Here is a 12,638-nt window from a genome sequence, read left to right as displayed (position 1 = left end):
CACTCTGAGAAGGAGGGGAGGTGGGTGGGATTGTGAATATACAGAGTCACCGCAAAAGAACTCAAGTTACAAGTAAGAATACTTCATTTATTCATGTCTTAAATGCTTACATAATCTGCAAAATGGAATCTTTGGTATTGCATTTTGTTTTGATGAAGCTTGGACCTGAATGACTTCCTCTTTTGTTGAAACTGCAAGGAAGAAGCTGTTTGCTGGTGTTGTTGCTGTCTTTGAGTTGAAGGATATAATTTTATTCTCAATCTTCATTGTATCTAGTAACGAAAAGGGGTAGATGGTCTCCTTCTTACAGTGGAAAACAAACCAAGCAAATGAACAGTAGATTTAGTCTCAACTGTTCCAAAAGCTCATCCTCCTTGTTACTGAAAAGAGAATCACTTTCAAAGGCGAGATCCCAAATCTTAAAACTAGTCTTCAGGGTCATCAACAGATCAGGGATGTCTTCTCAAAGTAACAGCAGATACCAAGACTCTGGCTGAAGAATCAAAAATATCAAAAGAAGCCCTGAGAACATGCTCTGGCACATTATGTCCCTCTCCAAAGATAGCACTGGCCAATCTTCTGTGTTTGTCTGATAACTCTTGCACAGAGGTAGCCATTTTCTCCTACGGATAGAATTTATAAAGTGGGACATTGCCATTGGGTAATTAGATATTCTAATACCTAGAGATTAAGAAGAAAAAAATTCTTATCAGGGCACCCAACTTCTTCCCTCTTTATCTGTGGGGGTTGAATGAGCTTGACCAGACCTAAATATATTACTTGCTACTGCAACCACCAAACAATATGGTAAGGGAAAAATATAAAAAACAAAAAAATCCCTCACATGGGATTTGATACAGTTCATCTGCCTTCTTAGAAACGGGCTGACAGGAAGCAGGGGTAACACAAACTACCTTAGCAGGCTGCAAGAGACTATCCAAAATAGAGGTACAAAATGTCCAAAGGGCTGAGAAAACCAAGAGTTGGGGGGGGGGCATAAACTTGGAAGGCTCAGATCTTTTGATTCTTTCTTGATTCTCTTTAATTGTGGATCTGTCCTCAGAGGTACTATGGATCTCACTGGAGAAAACAGCCCGGAGGATGAAGAAACATGAACTGTGAGAAAGGTCTGTCTGGCGATACCGTAGGAGATTTAGCAGGAGGAGGCAGAGATAGTCCAGAGAAAGAGTAACTTCCATCCTTCCTCTCTTATCATCAGTAGGGGATTTAGACCTTGGAACTAACAAAGTCTTCCTTTTCCTATCCTCAAATGATCCAAAGAATAATCAGATGCCAAACAAACTTCTACTACTACTGTTAACGGTCCTCTTCAGATCAGTCATTGATACTAGGTTTGGTAAAGATAACTGTGCCTATCCGACAGCGACTGTCGGATAGGCACAGTTATCTTTACCAAACCTTCACCTTTTTCTTTGGAACTTACATTCTCTCAGCTTTAATAGGAGGATCTTACTAACTAGGCATGTCAGCTAGAACCAACAAAGACATCCCTTGGATTTCTTAGGCACCCTACCTTGATGCAGTTGGAGCTGATAGAGACCTCTTAGCCTTCAGTTCTGAAGAGCTCTCAAAACCCCAGGGTCTAGCAGTAAGTTTTCTTAAGCAGGAGCACCTGGCAGCCTGTTTTACCTCTCATTACACATTCTGGGTATGAAGGTCCAACAGATGGAAAATCCAGAAGGAGTGTGACTCTCACTGAGGCACTTAACACATCTCACTTGATAATCCCAGTGCCGGAAATTGGCTCAACAGAGAGGACATTGCTTGGAACCTGGCTTCTTCTTTGGATCTGTCAACCTACAGACCTATAGAACCAAACCTAAACACTAAAACTAAAAATTACTAATGCGCTAACGTCACCAACAGGCTATCCAAGCCACTACAGTAGGAATAAAAATCGGATCCAAAGGACCGGAACAGTTCACTTCCATCTAGCACTAGCAGTTGGAAGAAACTGTGGTAGTAGAGGGCACAGCGCCCCCTTATATAGCCCCACTCTCAGAATATTCATGAACGCTGAAATGAGAAGGTGCATCTGTGTTCTAACAGGCACTGCTCAGAAAGGCTCCACAGATGAGCCAACCAGTGCAGCCTATTATCTATATAACTAGGAATATAGACAGCCACTTGAAGTGCAAGCTTTTCAAACTGTTAATGCTATTTATTCTTTCCATTAAAAGCTATGATTTCAATAGCTGAAAGCAGAACAGGAGACACCAAGTAATCTATTAACAATTATAGAACAGCTAATACTTCCGTAGGTATTAACTAATATTATATACTTATTACAAAAATGAGGGACTCTGCTATAATAGCTTGCATTTCCCTTGTTTTTCTATTAATTCTAAATGTTACTGAAGTTTACTTCAATATTAGTGATAGCAATTTTTTGCCTAGTTAATAAAGGTGGAATTAGAGATAAAATGTTATCAAATTTAACTGTTTTCATCATTTAACATTTCATAATATTAAAAACTTTCAGAGAATACTTACACTGTTCTTTTGTCTTGTCTGAGAAGTTTGGAGGAGAACTCACTCAGAATATCAAGAAATGCCAAATTTAAAGGAGGATGGCTCTCACCTTGCGGATTAGGCTCTTTAAAAGCAAACTCTATGCCATCTCTGAAAATAAAAGTTAAAAATTAAGATTTAGAAGAATTACCTATTTTACAGTTTTCTATAGCACCACCCACATGACCAAAGTATCTAATCACTGAGAGAGTTCTAATTTGTCATTTCACCCCTTTCCCCTGTATTAAATCCATGAAGAAACAAGATCAAGGTCAAAACCACCATTCTTCCGGAGGTATTAGATAGGACACCCTTGAAAGCTGTCAGTGTTACTCCTATGTGAACTGGTGGAATTGCTGTCTCCGTAATCTTTCTTGATCCTCTCTAGTGCATGGAATGAATTTGGTTCTCCAGCATGACAAGGAAGAGTACTACCAGTAGTCAACTGGGTCAGCCTTCTTTATCAACGAAGAGGTTGAAAACACTTCTTCGTAATACTTGCTAGCATTTCATGTAGTGTAAAAGGAACTAGAATGAGGCTGAACAGTAAACTTTTTACTTTGTGCTTCAGTTTTTATTTTGGTGTAGTACAGTCAGGCTCCCCTTAAAGCTCTGGGAAAACATGGTTCTTAGAATCAAGTGAAACTACAACAGAAAAATCACTTTTTTCACCTCTACTTGACTAGCAAAATAAAAGATCCTCAATTAGCACTAAAACATTTTGATTAATATATCACTTTGGTAAATTCCCAAAACAAAATATTTGTCATGTCAAAGATAAAATTTCATGTCTGCGGAAATGAAGTAAAAAAAAAAGTATCAGATAATTACTTATGTAACATGGCAATAGCTTCTCTTGTTTTCAGTTGATCGAGTCCAAATGTTAAAGCAAAACGTCGAGCAAGTTCCTTAATACCACTAAATGTCGGTGATGATCTGTCAAAATTATAACCATTTTCTTGTATCATCTCATTGAAAAGCTGCATGAAATGAGGAAGAAAGATATTTACTGATTAAAATATACCAAATGTATAAAACTAGACTGAGAATCAGATTTCTCATTTTAGTGATTGTAAGAAAATAAATTTTGCATAATTAGGCAATGTGTCATTACAAAATAATGAAAACTGGCGATTTATGAAAACCTAAGTCTACAAATGCATCTCCCTGCCAAGTCAGGATTATTCCTTAAAGTACATTCTCTAATACGTTTAGTCTAGATTTAGCTATCCCAAGATATCGGGCTTTCAGCACATTCCGAATGAGACAACTGCACAGTTTAGCACACCTTGTTCTCAGGGTAATTCCCCAGATTCCCATCCTAAATATTTTCTATTTAGGTATCCATATGGTTTATCATGCGACTCCTGTAGTAAGATGAGGCCCTGAAACAAACTCTTGTGTCAGAGGCCCAGTCTGAGGCATGAAGCCTGAACCAAAGTATTTCCAGGCATTGCTAAGCAAAAGCTTGGCTGTGAGCCAGAGGCAGGCTCCACTCACAGAAGTTGGTGAGAAGAGGGTTGTTAGAAGCAGGTGCATTCACATGTAAGTGCTAATAAAAGGAACTTGTGCCAAGATGGCACCTGGACATCCTGATACAAGGACACTCCACAGAGGTAACAAGGAACAGGCAGGTGCATCTTAAAGATAGGGTCAGAAAGACAGCATGATGGATAGATCTGTTTGAAACAACATGATCAAAGGGGGAGACAGCACCCTAATGAGCCAAGGGGCTGTACCTCAATACATCAGTTAAGGATGAGTAATCTGTCCTTTAACTGTATAAAAGTAGGTCCCGGAGTGCGCATCTTTGTCTGGCCTCGGGGGCAGTGGAAAGTCCCGCCACTGACTGAGCTGGTTCGTTGCCAGGGGCACAAATTCATAGCATGGCTTGTAGAGTCTACAGGAAACTATTACTGTGCTTCATTTGACAATAAACATGGCTCGGGTTCCTTCGTACCTTACTAGAGTCTGTGGTCTTTGGGGGTTCTCTTGGGGTTTGCTGTGTTAGCTATCCACGCAGAACTGGGGCAGCACAGAGGGAACACGCACACAGCTAACTTATCGAACAAGAGCAGAGCACCACAACAGTAGCTACTGGCAACAACTATCACTGTAGTGTGGAGTGCCTACTCAACCCATCAATTTCTAGTTCACCCCTTTGTACCATCCTAAATGAAAGTTCCTCCTCTCCACCTCTATGGTGCAATTCTGACCCCACTGACATAAATGGCAAAATTCTCATGACTTCAATGAAGCCTAGATCTCACCGCCCCCATGTTTATATCCTTCATTTACTGGTAGACCTACACCAATATTTGGCAAAACTGAACACACTAAGCTCTTTTAATCTTTCCCCTTAAATCAATACTTCTAGCTTCCTTCTTCGGTGCTATTCACTAAACTTCTTTCCATCTGTCAGTATCTTTTTTGTAACAAGATTTTGCTCCAGCAAAATACAATTTACATGCATTTATGAACAAAATGATTGCTAGCAGCTTGTCCCATGAAGTGTCTATTTATGCAGTTCATTGCCTTTTTTGCAGTTATATTACACTACAAAATGTCTTATTTCTTGTACACTATGGGTATGTCTACATGGGGATAAAAAACCTGCAGCTGACTCAGGTCAGCTGACTTGGGCTCAGAATCTGAAAAATCACTGTGCAGCTGTTCGGGCTTGGGCCCTGCGAAGCTAGAAGGTCCCAGAGCTCCTTCTCCAGCCTGAACCTCTACATAGCGACTTTTAGCCTCGCAGTCTGAGCCTGAGTCAGATGACGTGGGCCAAACACACCCTGGCTGCAGGTCTTTTATCCCTGTGTCGACACACCCTATCAGTCCTATGGTCTCCTTTCAGCTCTTCTGCTTCCAAGGGTTCTCTCCTATAATGTCGTTTCCTAGATGCATTACTAAGCATTTTTCCAAGTTTAATATATTTTCTATATTTTCTGAGTCCCTTTGTATTCTTTTTTCGACCACACTGCTTTATGGAACTCCTATCCAGTTGGCATTATGTGACCATTATTAGTATACTGTTTAATACCTTTTTTAGATCATTAGATTGTCTATAGGATACACACAGAGAAGGCTGATGAGATTTTATGGTTTCACAAAAAAATTTTTTGGTTTCACAAAACAATTACTAACTTAAGCCAGTTGGATAAAGTCAAAAACTGTATAAAGAGAAATTAGCAGTTATTTGAACATTTTTTTCTTTCTAGGCCAGGGGTTCTCAAACTGGGGGTTGGGACCCCTCAGACGGTCGTAAGGTTATTACATAGGGGGTTGTGAGCTGTCAGCCTCCACTCCAAATCCCGCTTTGTATCCAGGATTTATAAATGGTATTAAATATATTTAAAAGCGTTTTTAATTTAAATGGGAGGAGGGGGTCGCACTCGCACTTGCTATGTGAAAGGGGTCATCAGTACAAAAGTTTGAGAATCACAGTTCTAGGCCTACAATCCTAAAGTGAGATCCATGTGGGTAGTCCCCTGCAAACACACAGCACCCCACTAACGTCAGTGTGGGTCCACCTGAATTATGTCATTGCTGAATTAGGGCTTTGAAAGATATTTTAATTTCTGAGATGAATGAAGCCTTTGCCAAGCACTGATGTGTAATAAATAAGGTAAGTCTTTTTCATTACTAGATAGAATGAAAACAATTGGGGGAAAAGTGGGAGCTATTTTTCCTTGTTGATTGGCTCAAGAACGTGTAATTAAGGAAGTTTGTAATGCATTTATCATATTATTAAAATGAACATGCGGCTCCACTCACTATGCCAGAACTGTAAGATATTATGATAGAGTACCTCTTCGTTAGATTTTTACAATCTTTTCCCCACCTTTCATTAACATAATACTTGAAGACAAATGCAGAATAAGCAGCGTTTTCTTTAAATATCACCTTAAAAATTATTAGAGCCTTACTTTACAGTTTAATACCTCCTCCTAACCCTCCCCTCCACACAATTTCCTATGAAAAAGTTAACCACAACCTACAAGGAATATTTTATTATTCTGTATTTATATATGAATATTTAAAATGAATAATTCTTACCTGCTGTAAACTAAGAATAAGTGTCTTCGCACACTGAATTTTGTCTATCTGTCTTGTTTTACTCATTGTTTCTTTGATAATATCTCCATAGTCATTGTAATACTAGGAAAAAATCCACACAAAACAGCTGAAGCTTTAGATTTTAGAAAAATACATTTTACTACTGAGACCTTCAGAAAAGAATAATGCATTATGTACTTTCTTTACCATGTACTTTGCTAGAAACATGTTCAGTACCTAACAAGAAGGAAATGATGAAATAGCTTTACAGTGTTAAAAAACATATTTTTCACCACTATAAAATTATACTCTAAAAATCTGAATTTTTTGAAAAGTTCAACAGAAGTTTTCCACTGCCTTTTATACCCTGCTTAATGAACAAGAGTGTTTGTTTTGAGGCAGAATGACCTATATTAACTCCTCACTTAACGTCCTCTCGCTTAACGTTGTTTCGAACTTACATCCCTGCTCAATTATAGAACATGCTCCACTTAAAGTTGTGCAATGCTTCACTATAACGTCATTTGGTTGCCCACTTTGTCCACAGCTGGCAGCCCCCCTATCAGTTCCCCTATGCTCCCCTCCCCCAGCGCCTCCAGCCGACCAGCAGACCCCACGGATCAGCACCTTCCCCCTCACTCCCCCACACCTCCTGCCCATGGCAATCAGCTGGCTTGCGGCATTCAGGAAGCGCCTGTGCGCCATGTCCTCGCGCCTCCCTCCTGAATGCCACAAGCCAGTTGATTGCCGCAGGCAGGAGGGAGGGAGGGAGGAGCAAGGACACGGCGTGAGGAGTAAAGGGGGGGGATGGGGGGGGAAAGAAGAGGCAGGTTAAGGATGGGGGCTTGGGGGAAGGGGTGGAGTGGGCAGGCTGAGGGTTTTAGCCCCCTGCCCCTGGTGCTTGCAAAGTAGAGGAAGCTGCTGCCACTGCGCAATGTGCTTCTCCTAGTCTACAGCACCTTCAGCCTCCTTGCCTGCCTCACAGTCTCCAGTGCCAGTGGGCTGTGCCTGTGTGGGGTAAGGCGGGGGCACCTCCGAACTATAGTACTGTACGGTAAACAAAATTCCTGGAACCTAACCTCCCCTATTTACATTCATTCTTATGGGGAAATTGGATTCACTTAACATCATTTCACTTAACGTCGCATTTTTCAGGAACATAACTACAACGTTAAGTGAGGAATTACTGTATTTAGCTTCACAGTTGACAGGCAGCCATATTTAATAAACACACAAGCATTAGTAGCACTGCCTTTCTTGGGAGGAGAGCATATTCTAGTAATTTTGGTGCAATGGTGAGGGAAAACCCATTTTCTTTGTGGCAAAGGGGGTATCCTTTCTCAACTTCCACAGGAGGGCTACCTGGCCTCTGTAGCTGCCTTTTTAAATTAATAAATAATAAAATTTCTGCCATTGTTCCTTAAAAGTATTTAAAATTGAATAAAGAATCTATATTTACTCCTCAGTTATCCAGAGAGCACGTTAAAATAATTAGGAGAGAATCTGTCTGTCACCGTGCTGAAAAAAAAAAGCTGTACACTCAAGCTAAGTACACACTACAGCTTAAGTCGGTATAATTTATGTGCCTCAGGGGTGTGAATAATACACCCCTGTGAGTGATGAAAGTTACACCGACCTACGTGCCAGTGTGGACAGCGTTACGTTGGTGGAAGAGCTTATCCTGCCAACACTGCTATTGCTGCTTGCGGGGGCTGGAGTAATTACGTCAATGGCAGATCTCCCTTCCTTCAGCTTAGAGCAGTGGTTCTCAACCAGGGGTATGTGTACCTTTGAGGTTACACAGAGGTCTTCCAGAGGGTACACCAACTTATCTAGATCAGTGACTTTCAACCTTTCCAGACGACTGTACCCCTTTCAGGAATCTGATAGGTCTTCCATACATTATACCTCACTTAAAAACCACTAATTTACAAAATCAGACATAAAAATTCAAAAGTGTCACAGCACACTATTACTGAAAATTTGCTTACTTTCTCATTTTTACCATATAATTATAAAGTAAATAAATTGGAATATAAGTATTCTACTTACATTTCACTGTATAGTATATAGAGCAGTATAAACAAGACATTGTCAGTATGAAATTTTAGTTTGTACTGACTTTAAGTGCTTTTTTTTTTTGTTAGCCTGTTGTAAAACTAGGCAAATATCTAGATAAATTGATTTAGGCCCTGGATGACCTCTGTGTATCCCCACGGTACACGTAGCCCTGGTTGAGAACTACTGGTTTGTTTATACAAATCAGACTCCTGAAGGGGGTAGAGTGGTCTGCAAAGGTTAAGAGTCCCTGGTTTAGGGCATCTGCACTAGCCGTGCTACAGCTGTAAGCTCTGTAGTGTAGCCATAGGTCAGAGGGGGGAACAGCATGGAATAGTTAATGCATTTTTTGTACAGGTAAGAAGCAAAGACTTCTGTGTTCACAGACAGAAGGCTCAGGACGAGCAGGCATGGCTCTGGATCCCAGGAACAGAGGGTATTATTTATTGAACTAAAGCAGTAATCTATGTGTAATGAGTAAAATTTCTAAATGTGGGAAATCTCTGTTCCCTGGATCCAATAACTTTTCCATCCTACAAAACTCTAAAAGAACTTGTGTATCAAAAAGAATTTCATTTTCATTTGGAATTAGCCATCACTGAGTTGATTTTTATTCATCTACAGTAACGAGGTTAAAAAAAGCCAGCTACCTTCCCGTACTCAAACAAGAAATCAAAAGTACCATATATCAGGATGGAAAAATAAATCTATTAAAAGTGTTAAAGTTTGGCTGTGGGAATAATTTTACACAATAAAACAATGTGTTACTCTGACATAATAAAGTTGTCTTTGCAATTTTCCATATGGAAACATGGGAAAACAACTACCTGTTTATATTGGATTTAAAATATATCTTTCACATAATCAAAGAAACAGGCACCCAACAAGGTTTAATTACAAATACAATTTTTGTTATACTGCAGTATTTTTAATGTTTCACTATTATACAAAGTCTTCAAATTTACCTTCATATATTGCTTGAAAATATCTGCAGCAGTATTCATTTCAACCACAGTATATACAATAAGTTTACAAAAAGCTGCAAGCAAATTTCTTCTTTTGTGCAATGCTTCAATCTTGCTAGCTTCATCATCCTGCTGTCCATCTGGAAGGTACGCAAAGCATTAAACTACCTAGGACTTTTGTTGTTTTTTATTATTCAGGTCATTTACTTACTCAAGTGGCTGAACACTTTACATTTTGGCCTTCTACCTCTATATGAAGTGCTATAGCAAAAGCACCAGGAGTCAAGGCTCAAGAATTTTGTTAGCTTTCCCAGTAACCCACTGTTACCTTGAGACAAATGACTTCACCCATCTGAAAAATGGGACTAGTACCTATTCCAAAGGAATGTTATAAGGTTTAAATAAGGCTTCTAAAGTACTTTGAGATCACTGAATGGAAGGTGTTACTTTACCGTAAGTGTATTTCCTAATAATAAAGCAGCCACATTACTGTGACAAACTATTAATTTCAATGTTGTGTGGCAATATTTGGCTAAACTAATAATTTTTACCGTTTGCTAAAAGCAGTTTTATTACTACAATTTATTTTCTACTTTTTGGTAATGAAAAAGTTTCTCTTTTCAATCTTTACACAGTTACATCTGACCAAAATCTTGTAATACACCAACCCTGTCATGGGAGAAACGCCTCTAAGTAAACATTCCCTCAACACACTCAAATCCTGTCTTTTTAGAGACTATCAACAACTATGCCAATTCTAGTAAAGATTTGTATGACTGACACTTCCTTTGCAATCTCTACACCACCATTTTATTGTAACTATTTTTAAGTCTCTTTCTTGCTGGGATTAATCTGAACAGATGTAAATGTGAAATGCCCTACACCCTTGTTATTGCATGCTGTTATCAAGCCCCATTTCACTTTACACCCTTATTAACTAATCATTGGCTTTGTGAAATATTGACTATGTAGTATTTATTTCGAGTGCAACCAAGAAAAGCAAAAATAGAAGCTCACAAGCAAAACTGTAAAGAAGTTCAGTAACAAGGTTAACAATGTGGTTTTAATACATGGGATAACTAAATCACATAGGTTAACTTACTTGCTACCCAAGGTTGCAGAGTAAGCTTGCAACTATCAGATGAGAATCTAAAATACTCTGGTTTCTAGACTCTTTTGCTCTAACCAGTAAACCTTTCAGACCGCTAAGTAAGTAAAACAGCTCACAAACCAGGTGTTTGTGTTGTGGGTTTTTTTAGGGGGATGGGGGTGGGGGGGGATGACTGTATATTACATTTTAAGATTTATAAATAAATAATTTTTGGCCTAACCCTGCACCATCAAAGGCAATGGGAATTTTACTACTGACTTCAACAGCAGCAGGCTGAAGCCCTTTATTTGGGCAAAAAGAAAGATTTATTTTACAGGATTTTTCCTTACTTATATATATTTTAAAAAGTAAGAGTTGGAAGAAACCTCATGGCTTTGTTTGCCAATTCTGGATTGTTCCACACAATATGTTTTCTAGTCTATTTTTAAACATCCCTAGTGATGGAACTTCTACTACTTCCCTGGGAGACTACTCTACAGCCTAACAAGTCTGCCTGAATCTCCCCCACTCCCCTGCAAATATTCAGTCTAAATGTTTTCATTCTTATATTAAAGAGTGAAAATATTTTTGTATTACCCTAAACAGTTTCTCTCTATACACAGCATTACTCTTCAAATACTTACGATAACATAAGTTATCAAACACAACCAAGATGCTTCCTAAATCCATGGTACGCACACATCTTGAATTCTGTGTGCAGATGTGGTCACCCCATCTCAAAAAAGATATATTGGAATTGGAAAAGGTTCAGAAAAGGGCAACAAAAATGATAGAACGGCTTCCATATGAGGAGAGATTAATAAGAATGGGACTTTTCAGCTTGGAAAAAAGGTGATTAAGGGGGGATACGACTGAGGTCTATAAAATCATGAGTGGTATAGAGAAAGTAAACGTGGAAGTGTTATTTACTCCTTCTCATAATACAAGATCAAGGGGCCACCAAATGAAATTACTACGAAGCAGGTTTAAAACAAACACAAGAAAGTATTTTTTCTGGAACTCCTTGCCAGAGGGTGTTGTGAAGGCCAATACCATAATGGTGTTCAAAAGAGAGCTAGACAGATTCATGGAAGATAGGTACATCAATTGCTATTAGCCAGGATGGGCAGGAATGGTGTCCCTAGCCTGTTTGCCAGAAGCTGGGATTGGGTGACAGGGTATGGATCACTTGATCTCTATGGATAGTAATTTCATGCTCCAATAAGAATATAACATTAGGGATCTATTATTGACCAACTGACCAGGACCGTGATAGTGACGATGAAATGCTAAGGGAAATTAGAGAGGCTATCAAAATTAAGAAAGCATTAATAGTGGGAGATTTCAATTATCCCCATAGTGACTGGGAACACGTCACCTCAGGATGAAACGCAGAGACAAAATTTCTCAATACTTTAAATGACTGCTTCTTGGAGCAGCTGGTACGGGAACCCACAAGAGGAGAGGCAACTCTCGATTTAGTCCTGAGTGGAGTGCAGGAGCTTGTTCAAGAGGTAACTATAACAGGACGGTTTGGAAATAGTGAACATTTAACATCCCTGTGGTGGGAAGAACACCTCAACAGCCCAACACTGTGGCATTTCATTTCAGAAAGGGGAATTATACAAGAATGAAGGGGGTTAGTTAAACAGAAATTAAAAGATACAGTGACTAAAGTGAAATCCCTGCAAATTGCATGGATGCTTTTCAAAGACACCATAATAGAGGCCCAACTTAAATGTATACCCCAAATTAAAAAACACAGTAAAAGAACTAAATAAGAGCCACCGTGGTTTAACAGCCATGTAAAAGAAGCAGTGACAGATAAAAAGGCATCTTTTAAAAAGTGGAAGTCAAATCCTAGTGAGGTAAATAAAAAGGAGCATAAACACTGCCTGCCTAAGTGTAAAAATGTAATAAGAAAAGCCAAAGAA

The 12,638-nt window shown here is 39.2% G+C and overlaps 1 protein-coding gene across 3 annotated transcripts in view; it reads right to left on the bottom strand.

Annotated features, from left to right (window-relative positions):
• The window catches only part of STAG2 (stromal antigen 2), a 170,287-nt gene that overhangs the window by 22,631 nt on the left and 135,018 nt on the right, over positions 1–12,638 (bottom strand). For all 3 annotated transcript variants that reach the window (XM_050964464.1, XM_050964467.1, XM_050964466.1), the window contains exons 25-28: positions 9,615–9,754; positions 6,592–6,693; positions 3,364–3,512; positions 2,515–2,643 (exon numbers count right to left, since the gene is read on the bottom strand). In XM_050964464.1, the coding sequence (XP_050820421.1) occupies positions 2,515–2,643; positions 3,364–3,512; positions 6,592–6,693; positions 9,615–9,754 (520 nt within the window). The remainder of the gene's footprint in view (positions 1–2,514; positions 2,644–3,363; positions 3,513–6,591; positions 6,694–9,614; positions 9,755–12,638) is intronic.

Source organism: Gopherus flavomarginatus, chromosome 8, assembly GCF_025201925.1.
Source record: "Gopherus flavomarginatus isolate rGopFla2 chromosome 8, rGopFla2.mat.asm, whole genome shotgun sequence".
Lineage (NCBI taxonomy): Eukaryota > Metazoa > Chordata > Testudines > Testudinidae > Gopherus > Gopherus flavomarginatus.
Note: the sequence above shows the minus strand (reverse complement) of the source record. Positions and strands in the feature narration are given on the sequence as shown.